The sequence below is a fragment of the Lipophrys pholis genome, assembly GCF_963383615.2.
Source record: "Lipophrys pholis genome assembly, chromosome: 7".
Classification (NCBI taxonomy): domain Eukaryota; kingdom Metazoa; phylum Chordata; class Actinopteri; order Blenniiformes; family Blenniidae; genus Lipophrys; species Lipophrys pholis.
The window spans coordinates 22579460-22597911 of NC_137638.1; the positions used below are offsets into that span (position 1 = coordinate 22579460).

General features: G+C 39.6%; 3 protein-coding genes across 5 annotated transcripts; 1 reads left to right on the forward strand and 2 right to left on the reverse strand.

Moving 5' to 3' along the window:
- Positions 1-820: 820 nt before the first annotated feature.
- nfu1 (NFU1 iron-sulfur cluster scaffold homolog) lies at positions 821-9001 on the reverse strand. The gene is made up of 8 exons (XM_080468214.1): positions 8877-9001; positions 7568-7665; positions 7161-7296; positions 4705-4771; positions 4499-4616; positions 4338-4401; positions 4081-4255; positions 821-2658 (listed from the first exon to the last, which is right to left on the reverse strand). Exons 1-8 carry the CDS (start codon positions 8933-8935, stop codon positions 2620-2622), a joined length of 756 nt encoding a protein of 251 aa, XP_080324340.1. The 5' UTR covers positions 8936-9001; the 3' UTR covers positions 821-2619.
- cUnh9orf78 (chromosome Un C9orf78 homolog) lies at positions 8995-11989 on the forward strand. Its single transcript, XM_080468213.1, has 9 exons — positions 8995-9177; positions 9367-9426; positions 10098-10149; positions 10252-10322; positions 10416-10493; positions 10768-10965; positions 11075-11211; positions 11288-11392; positions 11522-11989. Exons 1-9 carry the CDS (start codon positions 9101-9103, stop codon positions 11617-11619), a joined length of 876 nt encoding a protein of 291 aa, XP_080324339.1. The 5' UTR covers positions 8995-9100; the 3' UTR covers positions 11620-11989.
- On the reverse strand, positions 11512-17539 carry med22 (mediator complex subunit 22). Of its 3 annotated transcripts, none has more exons than XM_080468215.1 (4): positions 17082-17539; positions 15020-15100; positions 14096-14304; positions 11512-12527 (listed from the first exon to the last, which is right to left on the reverse strand). In XM_080468215.1, the coding sequence occupies exons 1-4, from the start codon at positions 17202-17204 to the stop codon at positions 12332-12334; spliced, it is 609 nt and encodes a 202-aa protein (XP_080324341.1). In that variant the 5' UTR covers positions 17205-17539; the 3' UTR covers positions 11512-12331. The 3 variants fall into 3 exon arrangements, with proteins under 3 accessions (XP_080324341.1, XP_080324342.1, XP_080324343.1); XM_080468216.1 differs by having other exon boundaries at positions 11992-12521; XM_080468217.1 differs by lacking the exon at positions 11512-12527 and having other exon boundaries at positions 12890-14304.
- Between the last annotated feature and the right edge of the window lie 913 nt (positions 17540-18452).

An 18452-nucleotide genomic window follows, 5' to 3' on the forward strand; every position in this document is an offset into this window, starting at 1 on the left:
CCGAGAGGCATATCAATCACACGCTACCTTCGCGACGCAGGCACTGGCCTGACGTGGCACCAGGATGTGATAATGATGATGATGATGATGATGATGGTGATGATCCCCCCCCCCCAGGACAACCAACCAGCAGCAGCGCATAATACCCGGCCTGTGCTCTGTGCCAACAGCCAGGGAACCGCCAACAACCCCGCACTGTTCCAGGTTTACTTTGGAGCGAATGGCCGATGAATCACTAAGTCAACTGGAGGTTAGCATTTCCCAGAAGAAAATTAAAGTGTGAATGTTGAAGCTGAATATAGCAAATCTGCAATACTGATGAAGCTGATGGAAGTGATAAGGGATCTCTGATCTCCTGTGATCTCTTCCATGAGATGATGATTATTCTTCTTCTTCTTCTTCTTCTTCTTCTTCTTCTTCTTCTTCTTCTTCTTCTTCTTCTTCTTCTTCTTCTTCTTCTTCTTCTTCTTCTTCTTCTGTGGTAGTCTCATGGTTTAAATCGGTTAAAGATTGCAGGAGGAGAAGCGCGGTACGGAAGAAGTCATAAGAATAAGAATAACAAAGATTTGGATCACAAATGTGTGAATGCCTTTCAGCATTCACTCAATAAAATGCACCATACATCCACATACACACATTTGTAATTTCAAGACTGTAGCAGGTATTCAAGCTGAACTCCCTTCAACATGCAGATGGATCACTACATAAGCCTACATGGAAGAAAAGTACTATGAACACTATATACAGACACAAAGTACAAGTACAAAATAGACACATTTGAAACCCAAAATGATCAGAAAGTGACACAAACGACTAGAAGAAGAGAAAGGCAAGCAAGGCAAATTTATTTATAGAGCACCATTCAAACACAAGGCAATTCACAGTGCTTTACAAAGAAAGTAAAGAAATACAGAATCAAAGAAATGCATTAAAGCTTTAGAAGAAATTAAGGAAATGCAATAAAACAAATAATGAAGAAAAGTATAATAAGGGAAGATTTATTAAGATAAGTTTAAGAAAGTAAGTAAAATCTATTTTTTAGTCAAAAGCCTGTGCAAATAAGAATGTTTTGAGTCCTGATTTAAAAGAATTGAGTGTGTCAGCAGTCTTCAAGAAGTTTGTTCCCCAGGTGAGGAGCGTAGGAACTAAAAGCTGCTTCACCTTGTTTGTTTCTGACTCTAGGAGCACTGAGTAAACCTCTCCCCGAGGACCTCACAAACAAAAGGATAACAGTGCACACAAAATCAATCAGACTACCAGGCACAATATGACACCAGTGTCCTCTACACGTGACAGTCTGTACGTTTCGATGTGCATTATTTATTTGTTCTTATGTTGATTCAAAAATGGTAACGGCTTATTTTCAAATGACAACTTTGAAAGAGTGGTAATAAAACGCTTATTCAATTATTTTATAGAAAAACATGCAAAACAACAAAACGAGTACTAACAACTGTAAAATAACCACAAAGACCACAATGTGACCAAACACAATATATTGAGAGACACAGACGAGCCAGACACTAATAACTTCTACATAAGACCCACATCGACCACAAACAATAAAACTAACAAAAAAAAACAACCCCAATCATGACAGATCTGAAATAACCACATTAAAGAGCAAATAAGCACAAAAATGATTTTAAAAAACACCATCTGAAATTAACTAAGTAACTGATATACTAACCAGTGTGGAAACAATCGGGAGTAGGAAGGTCTTCTTTGTCATCCATGATTTAGACCCTGGCAGGACAAACTGTCACCAGTACCGACCTGCGTCTACATGCGTGATAGATATTCATATGTGATCAGGTTGGATGTGTGTGAGGGTTAAAACCAAAGCTGGAATGTCAACAAAACAAGTGTCATCTTCACTTGTAGCAACCCAAACCTCTTCTTAAGACAATGAGGTGTGAAGAAATATGTTTGCAGGACACATGAATAAGTTTCTTCCACTCCTTAATACAGTAAAATAAATCTAGAGATATCGGTTATACCATTTTTAAGTTATGCCTCTGTCACCGAGCAAAGTTGGCCTTGATATATATCCAAGTAATATTTGCAGTGAAGTCTAGATATGCAGGTAGGTTATAAGAGGGATATAGAAAACAGACCTCAAGTACACAAAAAAATATCGAAACCCAATCATCCACAAATATGCAATGGAAGCTGCAAGTACGCACAGAAAGCAACAAAAAGTGTTGCTTTTATTAAATTAGTAAACCATAAGTGCATACAATTAAAAAGACGAGACTAAAAATGTCACGTAAGAAAAATAAAGAGTCCAGCTTCACGATACAATTTAAGAAACTTTATTCATGTACACACAGTATATAAACCTCGATTCTGGTGTGACTTTATTCAGAAAATATGTAACAATGTGAAATCATAAATATATTTTATTCCTGCTCTGCAGCCATCTGTCTTTATAACTGAGCTGTTCTGTACAACAGTTCAGGAAACAACTACCAGAACCAATGACAACATCTGGAAGTATTACAATGATTTACCCAGCTGTGCTAAACATCGGTTCATCTTGTTGCTCCTATAGTTTGCGGTGAAGCGGGCGGCGAGGGAGACACAGGAATGTGCAGAGATGGCTCTGGATTCAGACGTTCAGACTTGAGCTGCCTCCTCTTCATCCTCATCCTTTACCTGTGGAGACACACACAACACGCTCTTACTGATGATGATGATGATATGGAAAAACACAGTTCAGCCGAGGGAACAAGTCCAGTTGACCTGAAACGTACCGACGTTCTGTTATTTTCATTATTGCAAATGTCGTGGTTCAAATCCCACCGTGGCTTTAGGAAGGAAATCTGACAATCTAACGTCATAATTTAGTAGAGTGGAAAACTTCTGTACCTTTGTCCTTGTTCAATATGTATCACAGAAACACAAGACCCAAAGAAAAGAGCTGAATATAGATTTATCACAGTGAATAAAAATGGTAAAATAAGATAAGCTCAATATTCCAATAAAGATTCTTACACACCTGAACACAGAAGCTTACATATTTGACAACTTATGAGATTTCTAATAAAATATATATATTTAACCCACACATAACAAAATGAGAATAAAATGAGTAAACAGGCCAAAAATAAACTGAACCTAATGTGTGACGTTTTGCTCATGTAAAATGACGGGGTCTTCTTTGCAGGAGACACGAGGCAGAGAAACGCAGTCGAGCGCTTCCATGAGGTCATTTCTATTGTCTGCCTTGTCAATAAGAAACGGGAGGTTCATCACTCTGCGGAGGTTGAAAGCAGGATTTGAAAAATAAACTCCATGTCTGCAGCAAAGTATGTAAAAGTAAAATACCAACATGATTTAAAGTTGCAGTGCTAAGGATTTAGTGCACTGTTTGCCTGTTGGTGCACCAGCAGTCTTTATTAAAAAGTCTTCAAAAAGAAATGTTTGAGGCTTTATTGCAACGCGAAGCCTCGTCTCAACAGGCTGCTGTTATATGTGTAAAACCTACATATGTGCTGAGGTCAGGTGAAGTCAGAACAATCAGTGCAGATAAGTTAGGGGTGGGAAGGTCGACTTCTTCATGACTCATGATTTAGACCTCGACAGAACAAATGTCACAGCAATTTGTCATATTCGCTTGCTCTTCTTTTACAATGAGGTGTGAAGAAATATTTCCTTTAACCAATGTGATGAGATCAATCTAAAGGTATGGGTTTTACCACTTTCAGTTAGCCTTGATGTCTAGCCAAGTACTATTTGGAGTAAAGACTGTAATTATACAGCCATGTTATATGACGATGAAAGCAATTATCAGACAAGCAGTCATATTTTGTAACACATGCACATGACAACAATAAAGTGAAGGAAACACTTGTGAATTCGAAACTGAATTTACTCATCAATGATTAGACTTTACTTGTGGCTAAAACCACTTGGAGAACAATTAAAAACTAGAAATGGTGAAGTTTCTGTGATTCTAATCATTTTATGACAATTTGCCACACATGGTGGTTGTATAAGTAGCATGTACAGGTGTAGCTTTATACGGACTGAAAATGTTTACCACACAAGTGTGAACAATAGAAACGGAGAACGAACCTGCTCCACTGATTCAACTTCGGGGACGTAAAACTGCAGCATGTTCTGGATTCCACTCTTTAAAGTAACAATGGAACTAGGGCAGCTGGTGCAAGAGCCCTGCAACTTCAATTTAACGATGCCATCTTCAAAGCCTCGGTACAGGACATCGCCTCCGTCCTCCTGCACGGTGGGCCTGGACAGCCAGAGCATCAGCATACATGAGAAACGGACAGAGGCAACCAATCATCAAAGAATATATCTTCACAAGCTGTCACCTTATTCGAGTGTCCAGAAGTTCTTTAATCATAGAGACGACCTCGTCGTCATCGTCCGATGGTGCTGAAAGACAAGAGAGATTCGAGAGGTTTTGCATTCAAACAGTATTCAGTCTGACCCACTCTTGTGTTTTCTCTGTACAGCTGATTCAAACCCTGACCTGTATCTGCATTTGGCTGGCTGTCCTCGTTCACAACAGGGAGTCCAGAGGTGAAAAAGTCCATAATGGCAGCATAAACATCTGGTTTGATTAATTTCCATTCCACGGTAGAATCAGACTGAAGTGGGGGGAGAGAAAAATATTAAAGCAGTATTATTTATAGAGTGCTCAACCAGGAGATGAATTTGCTCTCCACCTGTTTGTACCTTTGTGATGGTGATGAAGTCCGGGCCCAGAAAGACACCTTTGACTCCATCAATCCTAAAGAGCTGTCTGAAGACAATGCAGCACAATACAGAAGGTTCAATACATTTACACAAATGGAAAATTCAACCTGACCCAGAACATGTTTCAATATCTCAAGCGTGCAGGATGCCTTCATGTGAAAACCTTTTTGAATCATGGAACAGTAAATTACTTCCACTGCCGCCAAACCTGAATATCTTCATATTTTATTACTGAAAGACAAAAGTAGTCAAACAGAGATTCTCACTTGGAGGTTTTGGAAAACGTCCCAACACGTGTCTGGAGTCCCTGAGTTCTTATTAAATGTAAAGAATGGAGCTGCTCCATGAACAAGAGGAATTTTATTTTATGTTAACTTTGCGCATACGTCTACGCATAAATTACCACGCTTATATTCGCTACTTTAGTGAAACAGAGTTTCCATTTGCAACGATGAGGAGTGAAATGATAGTTTACCTCCTGTTCTTTATTTCGTGCTCTTTGGATGGATGTACGGGAGCATATCTGTCTCTTATCTTGACTATGAGAGCAGCAGGGAAGTTATAGCTTGTTTATCATAGTCACAACGAAACTGTGAACTTGGAAATTCCCAACTGATAACTAGCTCATTTGCCATTAGTATGAACGTACGATCACATATCCGGTGGCGTCCTCCAACGTATAGTCACAATCGTTTACTTTGTTTGTTTTTTTTTATCACATCAATGTCCATAATAAGAAAATGAAGAATGTGGGCTGGATTTCAGTTTGACGTGTTTGGAATGTAACAACTGTGTGATTTCTACAGTATATTAAAGAATTCAACACAACTGATATATGGAGAAAGAACTATCCTGACCAGTTCACCTTCTCATGCTATTCTGCTTCCTGTCATTCTCCAGAATTCAGTACTTTTTGGTGTCCACCGTTTCAAGAAGCTGATATGATAGCAGCATAATCTCAGATCACTCTCCAGTTTAATTCAGTCTACATTTGTCACAACCACTGAATTTTCCCACAAGGTGGCACCTTAAGCCATTTTGGCTGAAGGATCCAGCATTTCTGCAGTTTATTAAGGTGAAAATTGAAGATTACTTTAAATATAACACAACCCAAACCACAGCTGCAATTCGGTGGGAAGCTGTTCAAGCCTTCCTGAGAGGGCAGATGAAGTTTTACTAGTTTTAAACACAAATCCTGGAGGTTGGAGATAGAAGAGTTAAAGAAAAGGATAAAAGAAACTGAATCAAAACACTTCACAATTTTAAAGAACTTAATGAACTTAGAGCTGAATACAATATTTTATCTGTCAACAAAGCAAACAAAAGCTTTCTGAGATTGACACAGTCGTACTACGAGCAAGGAGAAAAGGCTCATAAACGCTGAGCTTGGCTCATTAAACAAGCTGAAACTGAAAGAACAATAAAGACCATTCAGCAGATGACGGTTTAGAAGCTAGTGACCTTAAAGAAAACAACACAAAAATTTGTAGCGCCAGATTCTTGTTGAAATTGATCAAATATTTTTATTTACTATTTCTTTTTATCTTTACTTAAGGAGTGTTTGCACCAGGACCAGAATGGTTTTATCCAGGGATAACATGGTTTCCTTGACGTACGATGAGTACTTAATATCGTGTTTGAAAGGTTAGGATGCTTTAAAACTGCTATTTTGGCATTGGATGCCACCTGGGTGGAGTCACACTTCCTGTTTGAGGAATTTCAAAGATTTGGCATGAAGGAGAATTATTTTTGATGGATTAGACTACTCTATGCTGACCCCCAAGCTGAAGTTTTAACAAATGGACTGTCTTCAGCACCCTTTAAACTGTACAGGGGCACAAGACAAGGATGCCCTCTGTCTCCACCATTATTTGCCCCGGCAATTAAGACACTTGCCTTGGCAATCCGTAACCATACTCACTTAAAAGGCAAGAGAATAAGATATATGAAACATCGTAAAGCTGATGATGTGCTTTTGTTCTGCAACCTGAAACAGACTCTACCAGCTCTACTCAACATAACTTTTTTGGTACCTTTGCAGGATACAAAATAAATGACTCCAAATCCATAATACTATTCATGAATGAAAATGAACAGCTAAACCCTCCAATTCATACTCCTTTGACTGATATGACATTTACAGAACAAAATAATAATAATAATAATAATAATAATAATAATAATAATAATAATAATAATAATAATAATAATAATAATAATAGCCACAGCAGAGTGTGTGATCTGCATGTTGGATTTGTCACCAGTTTTATGCTTTATTATGTTACATTACTGATGCATCCTGAGCAGTTGATAGTTGAAGGCCTCATTCACACACTCACAGTGGTGACCCATTCGCAGTGGGCTTCAAAGCAGTGAACTTATGGTTACTCGCTTGTTTCTTTCATCTCTAAGGCCTCTGCTAAAAAGTGTTTTACCTGGCTAAGGGTGAGCAGAAAGCGTCACGCGGACCAGCAAAATTCATAGTTCCTGCTTCAAGAACTGTTCGACCAGGTAGAAACTTCATACTGTTTGGATTCGGTGTGTCTTGCGTCTGCACAAACATGGTTCTTCCTAGAAACAGAAAACACCAAGAACAAGAATGAATCACCAGTCATTATCGGGGGCTTACTCAGGCTTGTGCTATATGCACTAAAATCAGATTGTATCATAATAACACGCTCCTTTTAAGTACATTTATTTGAATGAGAAGCAGAACCAACATCTGCCTCCCGAACACACAGCACACTTCGACAGCAGCCGATCATCATCTGCTAGTTAAAACAGTTTCAACATTTTCAATGCCAGACATGAGAATGTTGCAGAATGCTTCATGAATACAAACCAGGAACAGCCCAGAGGGGGCTTTGCCATCTGTTTGAGACTTCGATGGTATGTGAAGGCCAATATAATCCACTGCTCTGACATCCACCGGCAGCAAAACTGAAATAATACAAACAGGAGATTCAAAAGGTGACCACAGTATAGACATATTAGACACCCTTTCCACTCACCATCATTTACTGTAATACTGTGAGCATAGAGAAAGTGAAACAATGAATTCACAGATATGAGACAAGATATGTGCAGTATACCTGTCATGCATCCCTATTGGCCCATGTTGAAAGGACACTCCTTCACATTGGAAAATTGTAAATCAATAGACACCAAACACACATCAGATGTAAACCGCAAAATAATACATAACATATGTGCTCAGTAACAATGACACGCTTAAATGTAAATGTAAGTTGAGGAACAGCTTGTTTCTGGAAGCTGTTCGACTACTGAACTCTGGTGGTGCCCTGGAGTTCTGCAGTCCTCACAACTTGCACTGACACACTGATCACACCTATGCATCGGTTTTGTAAACATGGCATATATTGTTTTTGTAAACACTATAAACATATATATATATAGTTAGTATTGTGCCCATTTACATTACTCTCTATCTTATTCAATTGGGAGTCAAGAGTCCTTGACCATGACCTTTGACCCCCATCAATTCCCCAGAGCGTCTTAATGAGGCTGCTTCTTAGAAACAGGATGGGTAAATGCCAAAGTGGGTTAATGAAGTGTGATTAGTTAAGTTAATAACAAAGCATCATCCAAAATCTGTTGGCATCTTTGTGATTTTCATATCCATAAGTTTAGCCACAATGTTTACACATTGAAACTTCAAACTACCCCACACCATACTTGTTTAACCCAACATATGTTGTCCAAGTTGTGCATTAGGTAATATTTCTATATGACATATAGCCTGCTGTTTTCTACGAGCATCAGGCCATGGCAACATGAAGTAAAAAAAATGCACATGATAATGTAAATAGAGTGTTTGTGCTCTCCTGTTGTGTCGTTGAACTTCCATTGTTGCACAATGTTTGTGGCAGACTCTCACTTGCAATAGTTGAAACACAATATATAATCATCGTCACCATCTCTCATCTTAACAAAAGGACAATTTAGGGCAAATTGGGGTAAACTGGGTCATTTAATCTTTCTGCGTCAACACGCATTTAACCAGCGTGCTAAACGGCTAGTTCATGTTAGCCTGACTTTGTTAACATTAAATGTGCTTATATTAAAATGCTAGAAAAAATGAGACCCTAAATGACACTGCATGACCATTACTGACAAATACATAAACTTACGGACGTGAAAGTCTCGCAGAAAAAGCCAAAAGCCTCCCGACCTGTCTGTAACTCGACATGTTTGTTATGATTACGTAAAAGGGTGAACAGAAGTGAACGGAAGTGACGTCCTATTATTGTACGTCGAGGAAACGTGTCCGCTCCAAACGACATCCGGTATCTACAGCGCCACTAATTCGCCAGAAAAAGCTCCCGAATAAGCTCGCGGATAAGTCGGGGTAAAAATGCCGTGTAACAAAAACTTCAGGAGGAGAAGGAACTCGTCAGATGAGGAGGAAGACGAAACCACCCGAGAAGTGAGGTAAAGTCGATCACTCAGTCTGTTTTTGACAGAAATACAACCATAAGAAACGCTTCGGTGAAGGAAACAAGCTAGCAAGGGAGCAACATCCAGACGTTTCCTTCACTTTATTCTTATTTATCTTTCTGTATTTGTTTTAATAAATAAACTAGATCACTTGGTTTGATTTTTGTGTTCTTTTTCAATTAGATCAAAGGTGGAAGAAGCCAAAGAGCTTCAGAGTCTGCGGAGACGACAAAACGGAGTCAGGTAACACAAAGCAGCGGTTTTATTCTCCTTAATCTCACATTCTAATGTATCCACCACAAACTATATTTTTGATATCATTCAAGCACTCGTAATATGATGGTGATCCATAACTGGGAAGTGATGCTCTGGAAATTAACCCTTATAACTGATATAAACAGACTGAGGTTTAACGAGTTTGTTTTAAATTAGGAGGCTCATTTTGAATGCGTTCTGATCAAGTATATTGTAGATTTTATATAAACTAGGGGTACCATAATCTATAGGTTTCTATATTCTTTGCATCACAAGCAAGCTAAAGGTTTGACTATAAGTAAACTCAACTTTGAGGAGCCAAATTCAGACTGCCTCTGTTTGCTGGTATTTCATTTAAACTACATTCACTGTGGTCGGACTTTGTAGAATAAGTCAACCATTTTCATAGAATCTCTTTGTAGTAAATAATTTTCAACACTAAACTGCCGGTCCGTTTTTGTTTTTGAAGCATCTTCTCAAAGATAATTTCTCTTTACATCAACACTTTCCTGAAAATGTAATGCATGCCTTCATAGGCTTACCTGGAACAAAAACATTGAAGAGTGTGAATAAAACACTAACCTGGTCAGTTGTAGGAATCTTTTCAACTTTTTGGTGTGAAGACTCTTTACATATAACACATCTACCTTTTATTTTAGTGTCACTGCCTTACTGGCTGGAGAGAAGCTGCCACCAGACGCAGAAATCGATGTGAGTCATGCTTTATGGCTTCTTTAATGTTAATTTCACAACCTTTTTTGTGTTTAGACTGATCTTTTCTTTTTTTTTTTACCTTAATTTTAATCACAACAGAATGACCCCTTCAAACTGAAGACTGGAGGCATTGTTGACATGAAGAACGTGAAAGACAGAAACCGAGACATGTAAGTGACGCCAACTGCTTTATGGATTCCTGTTGTCATTTTGAAACGCGCTCCATTTCGTCGGACTTTAAACAACTTTCACTTCCCACGCAGGACAGAGGATGACACCGACCTCAACCTGGGGACGTCGTTCTCAGCTGAGACCAACAGGAGAGACGAGGATGCAGACATGTATGTGCTTTTTGTCACATTGACACACACACACACACACACACACACACACACACACACACACACACACACACACACACACACACACACACACACACACACACACACACACACACTCGCATCTTCACAGTTTTAAATAAACCAAGTGTTGATCAACGTGCAATTTTCACCCAAGTCCAAAATGTCAAAATTCCCATTTGATATTTATATATATGTTCTATATTTTAAGCTGGTTACGGGCTTTAAGGCAGCAGTTCGCGATCTTTCTTTGCAGGATGAAATACATCGAGACAGAGTTAAAAAAGAAGAAAGGCTTGGTGGAGGCGGAGGAACAGAAAGTGAAGGTGAAGAACGCGGAGGACCACTTGTACGAGCTGCCAGAAAACATTCGAGTCAACTCTGCCAAGAAGACGGAGGAGATGTTATCCAATCAGATGCTGAGTGGGATCCCTGAAGTGGATCTTGGTATTGAGTACGTACAAAATATTCCTGAATTAGAAAAAAAAAAAAGGTCCGGGTTAGATATTCCTTATTGAGATGTGGCAGCAATTTTTTTTATTACATTTTTTTTTTCTCCTCAGTGCAAAGATAAAGAACATAATCCAGACGGAGGACGCAAAGGCCAAACTCATTGCAGAACAACGGAACAAGAAGAAAGACCAGGGCACGTCCTTCGTACCCACCAACATCGCCGTTAACTATGTCCAACACAACCGCTGTGAGTTCTGTCGACAGCCACATGATGCAACTCCTGAAGGCAACAGTTTGCTGATCATGATGTGTTCTTCTCTCAGTTTACCACGAGGACTCGAACGCACCGCAGAGGCACCAAAGACACCGAGAGGAGCCCAAAGCCAGACCGCTGCGTGTGGGCGACACCGAGAAACCAGGGCCCGAGGGTGAGACTGAAATACACTTCCCTTCAGTTCTACGTCAGCAGTTAGGATCACTTCACGAGCAACATGCTTCTTTGAGATTAATAAACTTAATCCCCCCCCCCTTTTCTTTTTTTTTTTTTAAATCTGCAGCTCCATCACCACCTAACTACCGCAAGCGTCCAAACAATGAGAAGGCCACAGACGACTATCACTACGAGAAGTTCAAGAAGATGAATCGAAGATATTAAGGATCAGGATGGTTCTTCTGTCTTTTTCAATTTCTGCTTTTAATGTCCTTTTTTTCCTGATTTAGCTGCAAGTCATTTGTGGACTGGTTTCTCTAAGCAGCTGTTCTTGGTTAGTCTCAAACACAATGTTGTTTCTTTATAGCGCCTATTGTTCAAGTTTAATATGTACTGGGATCGTTTGCCCCATCTCTCCCTGGACGTTTGACATCCAAGCAATCGGGGGAAAAAAAATGCAGAAAGACGTCAAACTAAGAATATAATCCCGTTTTAAATTCTCAAGTTTGTATAAAAGTTTCAACTTCAAACTGCAGTCTTGTGTTGCATCGCTTTCAAAGAACACGTTTGATTAAAAACATAAAACCAACATTTCTTCCCCCCTCATTCTTTATTTAATGTCTTCATAGGGAAGTAAAAAAAGCTGCCATCATATTACAAATGCAAACTCAACTCAAAGTCCAAGAACTTAAGATTTCCAAACTTCTAACATAAAATAAATGCAATTTATATTGTCACAAAGACCAGGCATTAAATTCATTTAAACAGGGGAATGTGACTTTTTACGGCGTTATGGGCCGTTATTCTTCAGATCAGTTTTTTAAAGTAAGTTTTACTCATTTACCCAATAATGGTTAAAAAAAAATAAAAAATCTGCCAAGTTTTATTCCAGTTGAAACTAAACATAAACCAGCCGGACTCCCAACACCAGTCCTCGTCACGGTTTCTCTGAGCAGGCCGTCCCGTGTCCATTGAGGTGGTGCTGCGGGGGGTTTGCCTCCTGCGATGGAGGACCGTCCGCGTCGTCCCGGTCGCCCTGCGTGGAGCTGCAGCTGCTGTCGGACGACGCCCAGCTGTCTCGGCGCCGGAAGGCCTCGCACAGCGGCAGATCAGTGGTGTCCCACTGACTGTAGCTTTGCAGAGCGGAAACCAGCGGGAGGCAAAGAGTCAGCGCAGCACAGAAAGAGAGGAGCAGACGAGAGCGACAAGTCAGAATAAAAGCACACCCGGAACAGGAGCACATGAAGGCACACGTCCGATAGCGACACGGAGGTTATGCAGAAGCACCGGAGACCGCAACGATTCAGAGGGATGACGGATCATCCGCTTGTCTAGGTTCAGCATGAAGGATGAGATTAGTAGGTGATGGAGGAAAAGGCAGTGCAAGAGCAGCAAGGAAGGCAAGCCCACACCCAACGTGCTCCACACGGGACTGAGACACTTCTCAACACACACCAAAAAAAAAAAAAAAACGAGACAAACTACTGCAGCGTTTTGTCTCTACTTTTATTTTTCAATCACTCTGTTGGAACAGCTTGTAAAAAAAAAAAAAAAAGTGACACACATGTACATCTGCACCTTGTGTGACCGCTTACAGCTTTTGTTCCTATTGGACGGAATCCACAAGGTATAAAACTTCCAAATCTTTTTATTTTTTTACAGGAAACCTCTACGTTGGAAACTTAAAGCCTCAGATTTAACAGCAAACACCAGTATATAAATGTACATCTTGGTTTTTCTTTAGAAGGTACAATATGTCATATTTTTACTCAAAAAATGTCAACCTGGAAAAATATCCATCAGAATGTTGCAGAGTCAAGGTAACCAGCAGTCTGTCAGTAATACCACGTTGTACCACAAGGTGGTGCAGTGGAGTCACCAACGTAACAAGAACAGAAAAAAGAAGCGAAATTAAAATCTCAGTGAGTGACTCACTGCTGCGACCTGGTGGACAAAGGTGACATTACCCAGATTTTTAGGAATTGTACCTTTAAAATTGTCAGGCTGTTGATCATATATATGCTTTAAATATCAATTATATTAATTTTCATGGTTGATACATTATAAATCTCTTCTTTCATTGTATAAATCTAGTAGAACTTGTAACCAGCATGGAACCATTAGAAAAATCAAGGCCTCAAATTATCGCTTCCATTGAAATACTTGTGTCATAAATGCACTTGGAGATCTCATCGCTTACAAATATCTGAAGGGTTACTCTCTTGCATGTCCCCCTAGTTTATTTGTGAAAATGTTTGAAAGCTGAAAAGTCTCTTAAGGATTTGGTCAGAAATCTGCAGTAAATCCACACTGATGCTTTTGGTTTAGCTTAACCCCCCCCCACAACATGAAAACAGCATTTTGACTTTCAGAGTTATATATATATATATTGCTCATAAATACACTTTGAACAGGCAAATCTAGTGGTCTGTCACTTTAAGGCCTCCCTGCTTTAACCATCAGAGCAGAACAGCCAAAGCACTGTGTCACCGTGACAATGTAAAGGCACTGAGTGAGATGTGAGTCGTCACAACGACCCCCAGCCGCCATCTTTGTAGATGGATGTTTGGCTGTTTAGAAGTGGGGATTAAACCAACGGTGAATGGTAAAAAAGTGAGACAGTACATGGTGCTGGGCATGGGCGCCAGAGATGGGCGGTGCTGTGGAATGGGGGGGAGGCGGGGTTTGAGCCTACTTGTACCTGGAGGAGTAATATTCTTCCTCGAGCTCATACAGGTCGACGGCGATCTCGTCCCGGAGCGACGTGAGCTTCTTGTCGCACTCCTCCTGCAGCGAGCGGAGCTGCTGGTTCTGCAGGCTGATGGCGTCGTTGACGGAGGGGAAGTCGTTCAGGATCAAGAACTGCTTCAGATCGGACACCAGCTTCATGAGCGACTCGCCGGCGCGTACCTGACACAGTCGCACGTTATACAAACCAGTGCTTTGCCAGCAAAACCTACACTAAACTTCCAGGATAGGATGAATAACAGAAATTAAGGCTGCATAAACTGTAATTAATACAGAAAAAAAATTATCTTTCAAACCATAGTTTTACGGTAATTTACGGACTATTGAGCGCACCGGAATATAAGCTGCACCCACCAAATTTAAAAAGAAGAAAAAAAGAAAGGCCGGAGTTACGTGATGCACCTGAACGCATCACACGTGTATAAGAGGCATGAAGCTTGTTAACATAAAAATCCATAAATTACCAGCAGGGTTCAAGGCGTGTGTGAAAAAGTAGTGTCTTATTGTCCGGAAATTACGGTATGCGAAACTACAACTAAAAACACTCATTTAATGTAGGAACCCAAACGTTTTGCTGTATTTGAAAAAGTACATACAGACGTGAGCGGCATGTCTGAGACTTTCTAATGAGATTGTTTGTGTGATATTTCCGCTTGTTTCTGCAAGTATTACAATGGCGTGCCTTTGGAAGTAAAACCATGCGGTTGGTAAATCGAGCAACCTGCAATCTCAACTTCACTCCCAGAGAAAACATTCCACACTCAATGGAATGAAGAAGAAACATCCTGAAATCATGCATCAAGCACTTATAGGAAGACGTTTTAGAAATTTAAAATACTTCCATCCTTATAAAATAAGTGTTTTTGCAAATACTCACAATGTTGGCTGCTCTGACATGCATCTCGTAATGGTCCTGCTCTGCTTGGGTCGGTCTCGATACCTGCGTCTCATCCTCAATCTGGACACAAAAAACAAACGTTAAGTCACTCCATCCAGTCGTGTGCTGAGCTGTCGGACAGACCACGTGGTGAAAAGACGTGAGAGAATAAAACATTATAAGAAAGTAAAAAATCATAGAAGGTTTGTAAGGATGTAAATATCTTGATGTCCGTATTAGAAAATACATGGTCAAGCAATTCAGCTCCTCGTAAAGCGGATCAACGTTTGGAGCATAAAAGATGTTTTGGTAGCACATTAGGATGAGGCGGCTTCTCAAACGTCCAACATGATGCAGTCAGTGCTGATATCCCCTCCTTTCAAAATGTCCCCTCCTGTTCCACCGAGACAAGAAATCCTATCCATCACTTTTGTTCTTTTTCTAGTTTTGTAAATTGTATGTTCTGCAAACATATCTATGTATCTTTAATAATGTCATTAACAAACTAACAACGTCTCGGCGGTTGTGCTGAGGAGACGCTTTAACAACACACACTGATATCAGAAGCCAATTATTAATGACTCCGAAGACCCGTGTAATATTTGACATGGTGGTGCAATAATTTGAGGGAAAAGAATTTCCCGCTAAAGGATTAGATGATTGGGGTCGTCGAGGGCGTACATATAACTGCAACTGGTTCCAACAGGAGTTTTACCCTCTTCCATTCAGCTCATCAAGTAGTAGTTTTATTTGTCTTATTAGAGATATCATATATATTATTGTTAATACTTGTTTGGATCGATAGGTAGGTAATAAAAAGTGTTAAAGCACTTGGATTTAAATATAGACCGCCACTTTATTCACCAAAACTTATTTTATGACTTTGATTCACCTCCATTACACTTCGCAAGAAATCTCCACAATAAAACAAAACGGATCAAACTTTATTAAACCCCTTAGAGAGATGAAGTTTTTCTACATTTAACCATCCCCTTTCTAGGATGCGGTGTGCAGCCACATCGAGGCGTTCTGGGGCGCCGTTAGGGGGCATGGGTCACGCTCAGAGACCCACAGTGGCGGCACGTCTGGTGTGGGAATCGAACCTGCAAAGTCCTGATATCCAGTTCACCACTCCCCCAAACTGATAACTATACCACACACCTAACCTTCTTTTATCTAGAACAAGAAACAAACAAACAAAACATGCAGGGACAATACATAAAATGATCAAAATAGTGCAAAACGCATAAAGAAAAAATATAAAACATAAGAAATGTATATTTATAAGTATGCAAGTAATAATTCCATATCTAAGACTTGTCTACCGTACGGTCAGGCCAGCTAGAATCCTGCAGAGCTCCAGGTTTCCTCAGGTGGAACAAACCTTGAAAAGTTTGACAACCAATGTTTGAGTATTTTGGAATCGTTCCGTTATAGAATGTTGGAGTTTGAAAAATTGTTTAAATATGTGTGACAGTTTGGAACCCACTGTAAACCTAACAATTAAGATGATAAGAGGTCCAAATTTTCACACTGAGAAACTTCTTCTCATAGAGAGAGAGGACAAAATAGAAATACTTTATTAATCTCAGATTAAAAAAATAAAGTAAAATATTTACATCGTTGCTCCAAACATGATAGAATATAAGAGAATAGAATGTTAAAATATGAACTGAGTCAGAAAAAAAAGAATATATGTAAATATCATAAATGCATGGAGGCGTGGCAATGACTGACCAACACAACAAAACACTATTTACTGGGAAGAGTTAAACTGATAACTGTTTAACTGAATTAGTGTAACCATACAGAGGATGTATAAATGAATATGTAAAAACAAGAGCCAGTTTTAAGTAAACTTTGAGTCTCATTGAAGTATCTCGAAGATATCAGATTGTTTTTAGACTAATTTGGTTCGTTTTGTCAGCAGATCATTATCAGGGTTTGAAGAGGAGTTTCCACTTTGATTACATGGGTGAGCAGTTTAATATCATCAACACAAGTTTCCAGCTCGATAAGAACCACGGTGACAGAGGAGAGGAGGGAGGATCTGCTCTCTCACCTTGGCAGTTTTGATGATCTCTGTGAAGTTGTCCATGATGGACTTGATGTCATCTTTCAGCCTCTTGTTGTAGTTCTGCAGCAGAGTCTCTTTGCTCTGAGAAAGCCCTCTCTGTGTGGCCATCGTTCTCAGCAGGGGTTAACTCTTCACAAAAAAACTAACTGAAAACCCTCCTTTGGAGTTTTAAAATAAGCTGAACATCGTTCACGAGCGAAGCTAGCTAACGACACCAGCGCGCTCCTGCAACAAAAGCGCGAACTCACCGGCGACGCGAGTTTCACAATCGCAAACCTTCGTAAATACACTTTATGAAGGATTATGTAACGTTTATTCCTCCATCTAATGCTTCTTATCGAATGGTTTGTAGAAACTAAAAGGTCGTTTAATGAAAGGAAATGCGCTCCCGTTTCTTCTTCTTTCTTGTAACGGTGGTTCATATCTGCACCGCCAGTGTAACCGCGCCCCCTTGCGGCAGCTTTGTTAACTACACCAAGAGTAATCAGCAGAAAAGACTCTTCCACATAATTCGACTCAAACGCCTAAAAAAAACTAACCTGTCGAATATTAACAATGCCCACTGCTTTACAGAGGCACTTTCTTCAGTTAATTATATTTTCAGGGGAGTCAACAAGTTGCAACTCCTTTCTTGATGTTTATCTTAACGCTTTATTCATTTATGATTGTCATCAATGCATGAAGTTTGAAAACAAAAAAGGAAGAAATCAGAAGTTGCCAATTACCTTCACTTGCCTCATAAATGCTAAGGTGTCACTTGGGCCTTCTTGTGCACACAAACAGTGTCAAATTAATTGCCTCCCAACATTTGGATCCTGCAATTGCAATTATGATTTTAGGTTTAGATGAACCTTTATTTGTCCCACAAGTGAGAAATTGCACTCCATGTGATCATAAATGTAGGCTATTCCATCTTAATCTGAGTTGTATTGTACTGTACCATTTCAAATCATATTAAAAAAAAACAAAACAAAAAAAAACTTAATTATAAAAACTGCTCACCTCACTTCCATTCTGTAGACTCGACCAGTCTATTACAGATCACTCCTCACACTCATCCTGCAATCAACATCCTTTAACATTTGAAAATAAAAAGTGATTACTGCATAATTATTCACAACCTAATGAGCAGTTGTGGCCATCGTGAACTTAAACCAGAAAAATTATGAGACCCTAAATGAAGACATGACCTGTACGCTCCCAGGAGCCAAAACCTGAACTACTAAGTGATAACCGAGTGAAGAAACATATTTCCATGAGCACATTGCTCGTTTTAACATGAACAGCTGTGGGGGAAAAAAAAAAAATGTAGTGCAGTGTGTGAATATTTAGGGGACAACAAATATGAGTGAAGAC